At 33.8% G+C, this 17,081-nt stretch overlaps 1 protein-coding gene across 1 annotated transcript; it reads right to left on the bottom strand.

Annotated features, from left to right (window-relative positions):
- Positions 1-212: 212 nt before the first annotated feature.
- LOC145672063 (aromatic-L-amino-acid decarboxylase-like) lies at positions 213-16,069 on the bottom strand. Its single transcript, XM_081741296.1, has 8 exons — positions 15,872-16,069; positions 11,950-12,312; positions 10,945-10,996; positions 9,433-9,503; positions 8,703-8,939; positions 6,207-6,743; positions 3,168-3,333; positions 213-1,119 (listed from the first exon to the last, which is right to left on the bottom strand). The coding sequence occupies exons 2-8, from the start codon at positions 12,262-12,264 to the stop codon at positions 812-814; spliced, it is 1,686 nt and encodes a 561-aa protein (XP_081597422.1). The 5' UTR covers positions 12,265-12,312; positions 15,872-16,069; the 3' UTR covers positions 213-811.
- Between the last annotated feature and the right edge of the window lie 1,012 nt (positions 16,070-17,081).

Below are 17,081 nucleotides of genomic sequence, written 5' to 3'. Positions count from 1 at the left end.
GGATTTCTCGCTGATCACACAGTGGTGACGGTGCATAGACTTCCATAAGGACTACATCGAAAAACAGTGATGATTAGGTGTGTCTATCTGCATTCCTTCCTGTCTAGGTAGATAACTTATTGGACGTCCCTGGTACCGACGAAGCCAATTTGGTTATAGGAGATAACAAATCACATTACATAAAGACATTATAATTATTTTTCACAATTGACTTTTATTGTGTGAAAGTGAATAAATATAATCATAAATATTATATAACAGTAGAAAAATCCGTTTAGTTTATTTTATGTACATTTATGAAAAATATGTAATGTCATTGCATATTTTGTATGTAGAATAGGATGCAAAATTGTTACTAAATATATTCAGAAACATTGATAGCAGATTCTTTTAATTATACAAAAAAAAAAAGTGTTAAAGACTTTCACATACTTAAAGCATCTGTACAAAACATAATACTGAACTTAAACCACTAGAAAATACACACAACCCTATTTGATTTTATAATACACATAATTTATTTCAGTGGCGGTTCCTCAAGTAAATTCAAGGTGCACTGTCTCTTCAAACAAGATGATGATGATATGTCACTATGATGTAAGTACCTGTGTTGTTTAAGTGTCACTAGTAAAAATTGAGAACAAAATGCATGTGGAATGTATGACGATGATGAAAACGATGATATCACAGACGTTACGTTATGACCAACACATAACAATCAATACCTTTCAACAATCACAGTCTCTCTCTTGTCTTCATTATTGCTTGTTCAATTGTTGAATGTCTTTTGTTTTCTTTTCTAAACGATGACCTATAATCCTTTCTCTTCAACAATGCAATTTTTGCCGAAAAACACGTCATCTTTTATTTCGTTTTCATCCTCGTCCATTATAATGATAGGTGATACGCCGTCGTGCAAACTGTTCCTTGGCAACGACTGGAATACGTCCCTGGAAACACTCCTGGTGAAGCTGAATCGTCGGGTGAGTCGCTTTCTCCTGCTGGCCAAGTCTTTGGCTTCGGTTGGAGTCTCTGGAGCTTTCTCTTTCGGGCTGAGAACTGGGACGATGGATTCCAGAACATCTGTGGCACATTCGGTGATCTCATTCCAGGCAAAATCTGTAGGAATACACAAGAACAGAAACTCCTCAATATTATGCTTGTATGTTTTCAGTCTTTTTCTTAATCTAATAAATTATACCTAGGCATGACATTGGAACTAATAGCAGTATTATGCCTACTATTGAAGGTTACGCGAAAACAATGAAGGTTCAAATCCAAACCAAATCATTTTCGTTTTACGTTCCACGATTATGAATTGCATGCTAAAGAAGGAAGATGATTGTCTGTTTAAGCTTAGCAAGCAGCGAGCTTATGAGACATGAATCACCGTAAAGTGTTCAAAATTCGAAGCTCTACCATCAGGAATCGGATCCGAGACACCATGTACAAGAAGGACATATTAAAAAAAAAATAACATGAAAAAACTTTTGAAGTGAGAACATGGGACAAAATAGGAGAACCCCGAGAAAACCTATGGAAATAATAATATCCAAGTGGACACGGTACTTTAGTGGTTAGAGTTCGTCTCATGTCCGGGTGGTATCAGGTTCGATTCCCAGCCAGTGCTTCCCAATTTTTGACGCCACTCAGCGTCATGATTTAAACTGGGGAGTCACGTTAATAAAAGACGTAACGATCACAAAGGTCTATAGATATGCTACATTGACTTGATCCCTAGTTTTCCGTTGCAAGCGCTGCTATCGGCTGAAGGAATTCCACTCGCTTTCTCTCGCTTAGCAACAGCTGAACGCTTACTGGCTCAACGCGTGGGTGTGTGAGGTTGTGAGCGTTAGTTCACATTTTTGCCACGGCTCAAGACATTTTGGCAGCACTATAGTAAGCTCCTTATACCCCTGTTAGAGAAAGGGCAAAGCAGTGCGTTGACCTCGTGTTTGTCGCTAGGTTAGACGTGGCTCAGCCGGTCGCTAACAGATGGCGTTTTAGCAGCTCATATCCACAAAGGACTGACACGCCAAGTGGTCTGGTTTTATAATAATATCCACCATAAATGCACATGGTTAGGGATCGAACCAAGCACTTCTCACACTATAGGTGAGATCTTTAGCTCTCAATCTTTGATAGGTAACTGCCGAAAAAAAAATTATAACAAACAAAATGATCTTATCAAGTTTATTATGCTTTCTATTGCATAATTAATTAACATTTTTGACTTCCATGAAGAATCGGGTGCAGATCCTAGTTGGAGTCCATGCGGTACACAGTAACTGCACTTATATCTTATATACCCATAACGACGAAGTGGGAGTTTAAACTTCGAAAAAACAAAGATAAATACGGGAAGTATATCATTCCGGCTGCGGAAATAGAGGTAAGATTGCAATTTTAAAAGATAATGAAGAATCGAGGAAACAAACGTAACATAGACGCCTGACGGCGAGTTTAAGTACTTATTTTCCCCTAGGGCGTACAGTGCGACAAAAATGACTTTGTAGCCGGACAATATGGGAATTACGATATCACTGCCCAGAAAATAGCAACTGGGTGTTAGTCGTGCAATTATATAACACTTCGAGGAAATCATGAGGTTTCAGGTAAGGGAATCAAATTAAAAAAAAACATTAGAAAGAGCAGGCGCCAATTAATTGCCGTGAAACTATTCTATCCAGTGGAATGAGTAGATACAATTTTACTAAGCAAGGGGATAAAGTATTATTTTCGTAGACACTTGTTTCTTGTGGTCTTTTTTATAGTCTCTAATTAATATTTATTGATTATTCCTTGTCTATTTATAATTCTATTTGCCATTCATTCATTTATGCCATGCATCTCTGTGTAGCATGATTATGTTCTTATACAAAAGACAACCAGGGGCAGTTCTTGAAGGAAGTCACATTGGTATAAGCTTAGGAAAGAAAAATTCATATAGCTTCAGAAAGTTGTATACAAGAACTAATATATTAACTAAGCTTTCCTCTTTTAGATTCAAACGATAAAATGCAATTTTTTTTACCGATGTGACATCCCTCTTGAGTTTTGAGCCGCCACTGGATACTTCTAGCCGAAATTCTGAAATTTCAAACGATTCTTTTTTTTTTTCAAGTTTTAAAAAGGAAGAAAAGTTAAAAATAGCAAATGATTCTTACCTATATCTTTTTCTGTGGCATGTTCAGCACAAACACAGAACCGAAGAATATATCGTCCTTGGACTCGAGCTGGAATCATATGAAGCTTTCCTCGTTTGTTTATTTCTTCTAGCAGTTCTTGGTTTAGTCTGTCTGGTTTTCGGAGTCTGAAGCACACTAACCCCATCTATTAGGAAAAGAATGAATAACGAAATTTATTGCAAAAATGTTTCACATTTCAAGGTCAAGAAACAAAATTAAAAAGTATAATGACATTATAAATTTTATTAACTAATTTGTGAGAGTGTCTTCTAGCGTAGTTGTTCTCAACCAATGTATCGCGGCACACTGGTGTGTCACGCAGTCCTCTAAAATGTGTCGCGAAATTTTAAAATTTAAAAATCATGAAGTATTTAATAATCAATTAGTTAAAATTTAGATAGACTGTACCAGTCAACACCTCTAGCGGTAGCAATATCGCTCAGTGCTATGTACAGTCATTACAAAAAATAAAATGTTTCTATTATTATTATTATTATTATTATTATTATTTATAATAATAATATCAAAACAGTTAATCACGATGTCCTGGACTTTCAGTAAAATGTGTCGCCAATCCAAAAAGGTTGAGAACCACTGTTTTAGCAAGCCATAACTTTTATGTAGAAACTGGAAAGTCTAAAATATTTACTGCAATTTTTTTTTTAAAGGAGGAAACAAAATCATTTGAAGGCATGTATTATAAAATTCTAATTTTATTACCGATTTGCTTAAGAAACAAGTTACTTGTAATAGATATTAATATTTATGTAGAAAAAATTGTATTGATATTAGCCGTTCACTAACGCAACTTAGATTCATTTCTTTTAGGGGGGAAAAGTTATAATATCTCTGTGTGATCTATACGGAAATATTACAAACTGTTACGAAATATAATATCTGAAGTTAAGCTTTTCAGTTGTTAATAAGCAGTGGCGGATGTAGCCAAGGGCGCCGATTTCTCTGTAACTTTGGGGGGGGGGCATTTATAAAAATATATATAACAATATATATAACAATACATATAACAATAAAAATACATATAAAAATATATATTCCTAAAATATATGGGGGTTCACACGAGCTTTGGGGAGATCTAGGCCCCCTCGGCCCCCCAAGATCGGCGCCCTTGGAGGTAGCCCGGGGCCCTAAGTTTTTGAATGACAAAAATAATTTAAGCTATTATTTAAATATTTTTGAAAGTTGATAGTACCTATCCTATACCTATCATAGTCTGGGCTCTGGCTGATCTCCCCAATTTTTAACTTCTGGATCCGCCACAAATAATGGAGTTTTTTTTTCCTTCAGATTAAAACAAACAAGGAAAGATTAATTTTTCCGTCTGCCTAATAATATTGAATGTAAAGCAGGTATATATGCAACTATTTAAAATATATACGGTATATAGCTTATACCCTTCCCCATCTATGCTCGTTATTTCGTAAATTTAAGGTGGGTATACGTTCGGGTATAAAAATAGCAGGTGGATATATGCTGTTTACTATCGTATATGCTTCATTACATCCCTGATATAGACGCTGTATAGAGTCAAAAACCAAACTACAGTAAATAAGCCCAATGTGACGTATTCTTAGCAATTAAATGTAATAGCTATATTAATACATATTTTTAAATTCTGAAAGTGGCAACGTTTCTTCGTAGTTAAAAAAAAAAAACTAAATACAATTGACATTAGAAAACTTGTAGAAGTAAACTAGTAACGTTAGATTCCTCATTTATTCTGATTTTCAATTATAAAATCTGAAATTCTGGAAGGAGTTTGAAGGTATGACTGTAGATTGACAATTTTCGCCATCTTTATTTTTAATCCTACTATTTTTATATGGGGGAATTATTTTTCTAATTTTCCTTAAAATGAACTGGCACTCTTGTGTTGATTTCCCCTTCAAGACCAATGAAATCTCGCTTGCTAGTCTCAAAGGAGCAAAGAACACTTAAACAGCTTAAACGCATGACGTAGATGTTCAACACCAAACAAAGGAGAAGTTTGCAATGTGTCACTTCATTTAAAAATTACACGAACGGGTAGATACGTAGGTGTTTTTTGATCACCTCGGCCTAAGAACAATGCGCCAAGCTTATTTAAAAAAAAAAATAAAAAAAAAAACATCTTATTAACTCGCGGAAGAGAGAATGTATAATAGAATCTGACAGTATTTTTAGGGGAATATGGCTGATTTGTGACACCACGCTGGAATTTTATGCAAACAAACAAAGTTTTTTTTTTTCTAATTTATTGAACACCACGGAATAAGTATGAAATAATGATTTGATGAAGAAAACCCTTTGTGCAAGTTCCTCGGACAATCAACAGCAAAAGGGATATTGTGCCCAACATTTTCATAGCAATATTTGCAAGAATTACGCAAAAATGATGAAAAACGACTGGGAGCTTTCCAATGTGGGTGTGGAGAAGAATGGAAAGAATTAGTTGGGTCGAGCGTAAAACGAATGAGAGGGTATTAGAAATGGTGGGTGAGAAAAGAACACTTTTAGATATTATTAAGAAGAGGAAGAGAAACTGGTTGGGACATTGGCTAAGAAGGAACTGTATCATTAGGGACGTGCAGAGGGGTGGCAGGAAAGAGAGGGAGAGGGTGAAGGAGACTACAATTGATGGACGATATCAAAACAGAAAGAGGTTAGCGGAAGACTATGGAACATGAACGCTTCTCAGTTGCAGCAAGCGACCTGCCAGTGATGGCAAAATACCTATGATAATGATGATTTGTTAGAGAAAACCAATTGAGAAGTTTTATTGTAAATTTCGTACATTGTAGTAATTACAGTACTGACTTTCTTGTTATACATGAGTGCGCCGAGTCGCGAAGTTGCAACGAAAGTAACAGAAAATGACAATCTTTCGTACTGTAATGTTTCGGGAAGAGAAGTGACATAAAGCAAACTAAAGTCGAACAAACTTTTGAAACACGATTTTTTTTTCTTTTCTTTCTTTTTTTTTCTTTTTTTTTTTTTTTGGTGAATAGAAGAGATTCTTACCTTGACGTCATTCATGATCTGGAATCGATCGTCTTTCTTCACGTGTTCCTCAAATTTCTTGGCCAGCGTACAATGATTCCTGATGTATTTTCTCAAGCCTTCAATTCCGTAGCATCTGATTACGAACCACAGTTTGAGTGACCTAAATCTTCTGCTAAGGGGAATAGTCCAGTGTCTAAAATCAATCGACTTGTCTGAGTTACTGTGCTGCAAGTACAAAGGATCCACAACCATTCCCTGCGTCAGCTTGTATCTGTCTTTGGTCCACATGGTAGAGCAGTCAAAGTTTACCAGAAGCCATTTGTTGGTGTTGGTATTGAAGGACATGGCGTACTCAATTCCTTTCATCAGAGGGCGGAATTCTGGACAGATGAAGGCGTTGCCAGCATAAGCACCATCTACATGAAGCCAAACGTCATATTCTTCGCAGATAGGTCCAATTTCTGCAATGTTATCGAACGAGCAGCAGGAAGTAGTTCCTAGTGTGGTTGATACAAAGAATGGAACAAGCCCTTTTGCAATGTCATTTTCCATCGCCTGTGAATCACACAAAAGATAAGTACAAATTAATACAATATTATATCTATGGGAGTTGATAATCACTGTTTACAAGATCTAACTTTCTAGGACTATCAATGGATAATCATGCGATTGGAAGATTTACGAAACCACGACATTTATTTCTGAGGGGATATATTTTAGATAGTATAACATCTCAATTATTAATATTTTAAAAAAAGTTTCTTCTAATGGCGGGTTCTTGAGGGAAGCCACACAGGTAAAAATAAAAAACTTGATCGGTAAAAGATGTGGGAAGAAAACTTAATTTGAACACTAAATAATAAGTTTTCTTCAATAAGCTTCTAACGCTCAAGTTTTAATTTTGACCGCCACTTCCTTAAAGAACATCCACTACTATCTTCTGACTTTTAATTAGACAAAAGATTGATTTGTTGTTGAAGTGGCTTCAGATTCCGAATTCTAAGTAACTCATGGAATTTAGAAATAGACGCAAGACCTGTTATTTTCTTTCCGTTCATTTTTTAAATAATAACAAAAAACAAACAGTTTCTTAAACATATTGGCGTTTGGCCAACCTCTCTTTTTGATCGAACACAAATTTACTCAATATTCATAAATGAAATGAAATCTATCAGCTTTACATCTCATGGTTGTACTAGGTATTCTAAAGAAGACGGTAATGATGAGAATGAGTGAAACGGTAAAATGAAGAAAGTAAGAGGAAACGGGAGAACGCCGAGAAAACACACGGTGTTTGTTCATCCCAAAGCCCGCTTAACTTGAGTTAGAATCAAACCAAGGATCCCACGCACTAGAAGTGAGGGCTCCAGTACTGAGTCACTGCGGCCCCCTTAAAATTCACAAAAAGTTGAAAATATTCATAGCATGGCAAATCTAACATATATTCCAATTATGTAAATTAATAATCTTTTATAACTTTAATTTTTGCATTTCTTAGGTTTTTTTTTTTTGTGTATTTTAGGTTCTTACAGGAGTAAAATAATATGCGTTAATAGACTCATAAAGGTGTAAAATTCAGAGTAGACCAGGCTAAGAGGGCATTTGAAGAATTAAAAAAAAAAAAAACTCCTGGTTGGAAATATTGACACAGAACTGATAAAAGTATATATAGAATGGACTGTAGGAGAAGATGTAGAAACGGAGAATTGGAAGCCTTTGAAATATGATACTATAGAAGCATGTCGAAAATTAGATGAGTAGATAAGGTAACAAATGAAAAAAATGATGGAAACGGTAGGAGGAGGAATATACTAAAATAAGGTTAAAAAGAAGAGACAGGATAATTGGACAATTTATGAAACAGGAAGGAATCACATCATTGACCACGGAGCAAATGACAGAAAGGAAAGTACCCAGAGGAAGGACATGATTATAATCCATGGATAAATAATGTAAGAAACCCTACAAGGAAACGAAAAGTCTGGTTCAGGATAGAAAAGAATGGAAAGCTGAGTCAAGGAGAACACTACAAGGAAATGGAAAGTCTGGTTCAGGATAGAAAAGAATAGAAAGCTGAGTCAAGGAGAACACTACAAGGAAATGGAAAGTCTGGTTCAGGATAGAAAAGAATGGAAAGCTGAGTCAAGGAGAACACTACAAGGAAATGGAAAGTCTGGCTCAAGATAGAAAAGAATGGAAAGCTGAGTCAAGGAGAACACTACAAGGAAATGGAAAGTCTGGTTCAAGATAGAAAAGAATGGAAAGCTGAGTCAAGGAGAACACTACAAGGAAATGGAAAGTCTGGCTCAAGATAGAAAAGAATGGAAAGCTGAGTCAAGGAGAACACTACAAGGAAATGGAAAGTCTGGCTCAAGATAGGGAAGAATGGAAAACTGACGTAGTTAAAGGATACACTGCGAGAAAAAAAAAGTCTAGCTGAGGGCAGGGAAGAACGGAAAGCTAAGTCAAACCTTTAAAAGAAGAAGATAGCATCAGAAATCACTGAGTGCATACCTCTCGCAATGTTTTCCCTCTCAAACTGTTGTTGTCGTCTGGTTCCAATTTCTCTAGCCTCACAAACGAAACCATGGCGCCCTTTTCGACACAAGAGTGGGCTTCTTTGGAACAGTAGGCTACCAGTTTGGATAACAGAACACCGTCGGGTTCGTCTGGATAAATCTTCTTTAGTTTCTGAATAGCCTGAGCTCTGGCAGCCAACATGGCGACTAGAATACATTCACTTGCGGATCCCTAAAAGAAATAATATACAAGGTTAAATTGTATCAATCAGAAAGTAAACAGAAAATGTTATTAACTTTGATTATTACAATATATAAAATGCAAAGATTCTTTTTTTGTGGGTCACACGTACAGAAAGCACGCGTATTTCTCATTCTACTATGAAAAGCAAGCTTTGTTTTTAGATTTACGTCATCTCTCTGGAAGAAAGTACTTTGATATATTCGAATGAACAGAAAAAAGCTTCTTGATTATTATGGGAAAACTGTCAACAGATTTACAAGAACAAAACGATTAGATCGAAATAATCCAATTTAATTATAAGATCTTAACTTCTAGCTTCTAGTGGAATTGAGGAAATAATGTTTTAAAGGAGAATCTTATTATTGAAGTGACAAGTAGCAAGTAAAGAAGAATTGGTTGATCCACGATACTAGAAACAATCCAGATCGGATGTCGTAATGATAGCAAATTATATACATGTATATTTAATACATTATCTCACCTGAATGACACCGCCGCCTTTGCTTCCTGGTGTAAAAGCAAGAAAGTCTCCTGGGAGGCCCATGGCTTTACCTAAAAGTATATCAAGCAAAATAAAATTACTTTTCACGTCATTTTGAGATTTTTTTTTAAAATTACAATTTACAAAATTAAATTTATTTCACACAATTTGAAATTTACTCTTAAATCTTATGACATTTAGAATACAGAGATTCTGAACGAACAATATGCATTTTCCTAACTTGGTTGTTAGAATAGAAATGATTTTATATTTTGTTTGTGACCATAAATTGAAAATAAATTATGAAATGTTATAAGTTGAAGATAAATAAATTTAATTGATGTGCTAAATTCAAGATAAATAAATTTAAATAGATGTCACAAATTGAACAAACATTTAATTGATAATTTTATAAATTGAAGATAATTAAAGTTAATTGGTATTATTAATTGAAATAAAATGAAGTTAATAGATGCGATACGATAAATTGAAGGTAATCAATTTAATAGATATCATAAACTGATATTAAATATTAAATACATTTAATAAATATCAGAACTTGAAGATATATATCGAATAAAGGAAAAACAAGAATTTTAGGAATTATTCAAAAAATGGATCAAAAGATTGCGATCTTGACCAATAATTAGTTTTTGCATCAGGGGTCACAAAATTTTTGAACGGTCTTGTATTTTCGTTTTTGTATAAATTTAAATCGTTTTCGTAGTTTTTTTTTTTTTTTTTTTTAAGGGAATAAGCACACCATACTGAGTTAAGTGATAGTTTGTGTTTGGCTACACTATATGTAGTTCTCCAAATATAAGGCGTACAAAAATTTTTTTCATTGAAATATATTGTATCTTTTGATCTAATAAACTTAACAAATGTCTCTAAACTTGACTAAACATAATGTTTTGAAATTTTCTAAAGGAAACCAAATTCCGTTTCCGCTTCACTTATCTAAACGAAGATAATATACGTATTTATTTACATTGTAGAAAATAAGTATTGGTGACTTTAGTAATTTACAAAACCATAGTACTCAAGTTACTAGTAGGATTTTAATAAGTTTTCAATATCTCATCTTAATGTCAAAATTTTACGTGTATTTACTATAAATAAAGAAACTATAAGTTTATAGTTTATTTCCTGAAATATAGTATTTCATCTTATAATATTTAAAGTTATCACGTAATTATATTTATTATGTTTTCTAATAACATTATGCATCTCTCTAAATGTTGCGTGTAACACTTCCCCCATCTAATGATTCTTTCAACATCTCTTAATCTCTACACATCCCTGGCCGCAGAGAAGGCGTAACTCTGGCTTTAAAAAGAAACAAAAGTTCATTGAAAAATAAAGTAACAGATATTTAATAACACCAGTATTTTTCCTACGGCTTTAGAAAAATTTACGTGTTAATATAATAAAGGGGTATAGATTTTAAGATTTATTGTGATACTTCTTTATATATAACATTAGTAGGATGTAAAAAGAATATACACTTACCGAACCAATCTAAGACAATGGTTTCCAGTTCTGCACAAGCCGGACTTGAAGCCTAAAATTAAAATAAAAAAGAAAATTAATATCATTGACATATTCGATTCAAATTTTCAAGCATATAATAATAATAATAATAAAACAACAACAATAATAATAATAATAATAATAATAATAATAATAATAATAATAATAATAATAATAATAATAATAATAATAATAATAATAATACTGAGAAAACGAATCAGAAATATGTATTTTGCCAACTTTCAGCACTTATAAAGAATATTGGGAATAAGATATTGGTAAAAGTCTTTTACGTGTAGATTCGCGACTGTCACAAGTTTTAGAACTTTGATATCTTTTAGATTGCACAGGCCTCAAATTTTCCTTAATGGTCTAAACTAGAAAAAACTATGACTTAATATTTATGATCTTGAATCTTTAAAATTTGAAAACAACTAGGTGTTTCCCATAGTATACTGGCTAGGACGCATGTCTTTGGTTAAAGCTGTACCGAGTTTGACTACCGATGGGGAAACATTGAACACATTACAGAGGCTCAGATTTCAGTTTAAATGTGCTGGCTCATGTGGTTCGGATCTCACATTAATCGTCTGTAGATCCACGTCTTATATAGCCTCGATGCTGAAAGGGATGCTAACCTCATTTTTTAAAAATAAATTGTAGTTTTTGTTCTATATAGCCTCGATGTTAACAGAAGAAGTAAAACACAAATCAATAAATTTGAAATGACGTAAACACAAAAGTCAATGAATTTGAAATGACGTAAAACACAAATCGATGAATTTGAAACGACGTAAAACACAAATCAATGAATTTGAAATGACGTAAAACACAAAATCAATGAATTCGAAATGATATAAAACACAAATCAATGAATTTGAAATGATGTAAAACACAAATCAGTGAATTTGAAATGATGTAAAATACAAAAGTAATAAAAAACAAATTGTGCAACTGAATATGAAAACCGAAACAAAAACTTACCCATGAAAATCCAATGCAGCCAATTGCATCAGATAACATGTCTCCAAGAATACTTGGGAATGAATTTCCAGCTGGAAAGTATGCGTGGAAATTGGGATGATTCCAGTGCGTAATTCCAGGCATTATCTTCTCTTCAACGTCCTGCATAATGTCCTTCCAGTTGTCTGGTGTTTCGGGGGCCTCTTTGGGTAGAAGTTCTCTGAGGTAGCCGTGCTTAACATCCGGATATACCTTTCGGGTTTGGATGGTGTCTATATACTGGCAGATGTAGTCTATCATTTCCCTGCCTCTTTCACGGAATTCGTTGGTGTTCATTGTTGCAGGTTGTAATAAATAATTCAAATAAATATAAGAAAAACGAATCTGGAAAATAAAAAATAATAAAATTAAATGGTTTTCAGCATAATTCTCCTTAAAACTGTATCATTAATAAGATCAATATACCTAGATTAATAATCTCCTTATACATACATTTAACCAGTGGCGTACCAAGAGAAGTTTTTTTGGGGGTCAAATCCCTTTGAGCAACATATTATTAAAAAATGAACATTTACTGTACATGAAGATATACAAGACATACATACACACACACACACACACACACACAAAAAAAAAAAACACGTTTTAAAAGGAAAAGTGAAATCTTTCAGCTTAACGTCCCACGCTTATGATGGTGGCAAATGAATGGTGGTGAAAGAATTTGTAGAATGAGAATGTGGGAGGAAACGGGAGAATCCTGAGAAAACTCACGGACATGAGGTTGTCCACCACAAATCAAGGACCCTACACACTTGAGGTAACCTCTCTACCACTGAGCCCGGTGCTCCCTTGTCCTAAAAGGAAAATAAGATTGAGTATTCGAAACCCATTGATGAAATTCTGCATACGCCACTGATTACACTTGTATTTACATAACATTATTTTCCATGCCTTATTATCATTTTTTTAACTTGGAAAAAACCTACCTAACAACAGGCCCGTATCCAGGGGGGTCTAGGGGGGACGGGCCACCCCTAAATTTTTGCGGGCCCCTATAAAATTTTCACCGTAGGCTTGCAAATGAACCATAATATGGTGATGAACTATAATATTTTTGGGTCGGCCCCCCTAACTTCAGCCGCGCCCCCCTACATTTTTGGGCTGGCTACTGGCCTGCCTAACAAGTCAACTAAGCTCCTACGGAGTTTATTTTGTAAAAGACAAATGTCCAAACTGTGTTCTTGTAGATTTCTTCCCTTACGAAAAATAAACTGATTGGTGAAATATATTTGGCATCTTGTTTAGTCGCACGTGCGTAATAGATAAAGAGGAGGAGAGCGGATCATGAAATACTGAATTTCAGAAACGTACGAGTATTTACAGACCGTCAGAAGTCTGCACATGTAAATTTATCAACAGATGACTCTAACTTCAAAAAATAGAGTCCAAACTCTTTTATGATGCGCACTCTTATTATACGAAGAGAAGATTCCTTAACTGTTTTAGCTTCCTTGAAGTAATTTTGACGATTATCATAGTAAACTATCGTAGGTAAATTGATAAGTGATACATATTTTGTATATATTGCAAATAGTTGGGAATATAATGTAGAAATTCTGTTTTTCTATTTGATTCTAAACTAATATATGCATTTAGGTTGCTCTTGTTTTTAATTTATAAATTAAATTTTCGTGAAGTTTATTTCTCTCTCTCTCTCTCTCTCTTTTTTTTTTTTACTTTTTTACTTCTATTTTTCTTTTGAAATGAAAAAAAAGTATAAAAATTTAGTAGACAAAATTTCCAACAATGCATTTAACAACAACAACAACAACAAAAATGTTCATAAATAAAACATCAGAATTGATCTAATTGAACAAAATAACTTACTTTGGGGGAGGAGGTAAATTATCATGCGTAGTTTTCGAATAAAATCAAAATAAACGAACGTTTGTGGCTCTAAAAAGTATGATCATTCATTGTCAATAATAATTGTCAGTTTTTATTTAGCTAGAAAAAACTGTACATTCCTGATTAAGAAAACTGACCACCCACCTGTCTTTGTTTAAAAGTCCTATACTCTTATCCACTGTCTTAATTAAATCAAACCAATTTGCGTTTTCTTTGGCCAATTAAGGTATTTAGTTTAGAGCCAGAGGGTTACAATTTCCTACGTAAGGTTACTAGAATATGACGTCATAAAGCAAAGTAAGATTTTTTTGAACAAGACTGTACAATGTAACAAAATACGCTGTTAACAACCACATTGTCATTTCCTAACAGTGGCCCACATGCTTCTTTACGCATCCTCTTGACTTTTTACAAATAGCACAGTAAATAATATAAATAATTTCATTACCGAATTGACGGCGTAACCATCTGTGGAAAACTAAAGGAAACAAATACATTGATACAGATATATCCCACATATTGGTGGCTGGAGAGAAGATGTAACCTTCAAACATTGATTATATCAAAATTACATTAGTCCTGTAAAATTTTTTGTGATAACACACGTGAATAAACCACCACAAACTGTGCAGTCTTAAGTCTTTTACTTTTCAAATAATTATTAACAAAAAAAAAAAAAAAAAACTATTGATCTAAAACAATTAGATGTGTCAAAAAACTATTCGCTAGAGGAATATGACGGTTCCTAGCACCACACTATAGCACTATTTGAAAATATTAAAATTCATAGAATATTACATATGTGACTAAAAAAAAGTTTCAAAATATACATCATAACTTGATATAGGCGTGCCAAAACAATTATTTAACACATGTATTAAAATTAAGCAAGCACAATGGCGGATGTTCGTGAGTTGCGCAAATGTTTAACATGTGTTGCGTAAGAATTATAAAGATTTGAGTTTTCAGAAGCTGATGTTACGTTTCAAACTGATATGGATTCGTTCTAATGTTCTTCATCCTATTAGAAATAAATAACATGATTCTAAAAGTTTTTTTTTTTACATTTAGAATTTATTTACAGAAAGAAGCTTGAAAAGTAACTAGGAATGAGTTTTTTTTTTTTTTTGTGGCGGAATGAAGTGAGCTAATTGATTTTTACTAAAATTGTTAACTAAAGATCTATATAGTACCAAGTACAAAATGGTTGATTTTTTTTTTAAAAAAAGTTCTTAAACCACACAGACTCTTGCGGCATTTATTTCTTTGCAAAATATGTTCAAGAATTTATATTTAAAAAAAAAATAATAATAATAAAATAAGGACCATTAAAGCTTTTCCGTGAATTTGTAGTTGATTGCCCACGTATAGTACAGAAGATCAGCTTTTGATTCTTGGTGGAATCTCACATAGTTTCGTTTCGATCCCGCATTAAGCTCTGGATTCATGTCTGACATATCCACGATACTGGGAAAGGACGCTAAAACACCAAACCTAATGAACTATTCTCTGGGAAATGCCCGGCATGGCTTAGTCCGTTCAGGTCTGAATGATTATTTTCGAAGGACATTTTTTTTAAAAAAAATGATGTGTCATTCTAGAAGATAAAGGCGGGCCATAGGAAGTTAACGCCTTTTCAAGACCCGAAGATGTATGGTGAATGGAAAGAACCTAACTTCCGTAGAGATCCTACTTTATTATATTTAAGCAAATTTGCATATTTTCTTTAGATTAGAAATTCTTTGGCTAAACAAAGAAAAAGTAATAAGATTTTGTTCTAAGCCTACGCATCAACTGAGATTTAGGATGAATTGAATTGCAACGACTTTTAGAAGCACTTAACAAGATGCTAGTTAAATGTATGGGAAAATTAATAAATATGACCTCTATATTATTTTCTTATGCACACTTGGCAAATAATGCCGGTAAATTTTTATCAAGCCTTGAAGTAGGTAATTTCAGAAACAAACAATTTGGCGAACGAGCATTTATAAAATAAACAAACACACACACAGAATTGTGTGTAAGGACTTACCTTCTTGATTCAGCTAACAATGTGACAAGTAGAAGTGTTGTTGATAGATATTTTTCTTGATTCCGCAACTCCTTGCAATTAGTGTGCACTTGTTGCAATAATGTTCACAAGTTTAAAATTCACGGCACTCTATGACCGCTGAATGGAGTTGGCGGAGGTTTTATTTGCGCCGAGCCCTCTCACAATGAGATCACACGTGACTCAATCTCATCTTCTAATTGGCTTCTCTATCAGCTGGTGGAATATATCGGGGGAGCCCAAGACACAACTTTTTTTTTTCAAGATGTAGAAAAGGAGAGAGAAAGAGAGAGAGAAATAACCTACCATCATTAGACTGCAAATGTTTTGACGTCATTAGCTGAAAAAACTCACGTCACATGCAATAGGCGGAGAAAGTATTTGTAATACGGGGGACTTTAACAAGGCTCTTTTTTCTACGTATCAAAAGTGTTTCCATCCTATGGTGCTATTTACTGATCTTTCAAGCAAGGCAACTGGCCAAAGCGAATTCCGTTCCGCAACTCACGAGACCCGAAAGGAAAAAAAAAAATGTATAAACAAAAATGATGAAGGCATATTTTAAATCCGGTGGAACTCAAACTTTGCATATACTTGGGAAAAACCTTTAATCTCTTTCGCACAAAAATGGCTTATAATAAAGTACATAATGTATTTACGCATTTATACGATGTTACGATGACCTACCACACACGAGATTTAAATTTTCTTGCATTGATACATTACATTGGATAAAACATAGGAGAACTATATTAAGATCTGTGTTAAGGGTCTTCACTACAGCGAAATTAAACTGCCGCTAATTTTAGAGTTTTTCTGTAATATCTTCAAAACAAATAAAAATATTCGAAAAGCAGAAACGTAGTGAACTAGACAATACGATTTTACATCTGATACCGTTATCACAACTCATCTATCTTCTTACGATTTGCAACTGTAGCTAATTTTAGTATTTTTTGCGGGCTCTGTAAATAGCGGCATATCAAAAGCAGATAAGTGAATTGTGATGAAGGTATCACATGCAAAATCGTATTGTCTAGTTCACTATGTTTCTGCTTTTCGAATATTTGTATTTATTTTGAAGATATTACAGAAAAACTCTAAAATTAGCGGTAGTTTAATTTCGCAGTAGTAAAGACCCTTACGCATGTAAACGTAATGTTTCAAAAGATGCGTCACGAAGTATCGTAAT

This window comes from Thermobia domestica, chromosome 15 (genome assembly GCF_964235325.1).
Source record: "Thermobia domestica chromosome 15, izTheDome1.hap1.1, whole genome shotgun sequence".
NCBI classification, from domain to species: domain Eukaryota; kingdom Metazoa; phylum Arthropoda; class Insecta; order Zygentoma; family Lepismatidae; genus Thermobia; species Thermobia domestica.
The sequence above is the reverse complement of the archived record's forward strand: the minus strand, read 5'-3'. Positions and strand labels throughout refer to the sequence as shown.

Excerpts from the sequence above, each read along its gene's own strand:
- LOC145672063 (XM_081741296.1), bottom strand. The coding sequence starts at position 12,264 with ATGAACACCAACGAATTCCGTGAAAGAGGCAGGGAAATGATAGACTAC. Across the intron at positions 6,744-8,702 it reads GAGGGAAAACATTGCGAGAG|GCGATGGAAAATGACATTGC; the intron begins GTATGCACTCAG and ends TGTGATTCACAG. Across the intron at positions 1,120-3,167 it reads TGCCACAGAAAAAGATATAG|ATTTTGCCTGGAATGAGATC; the intron begins GTAAGAATCATT and ends GTATTCCTACAG.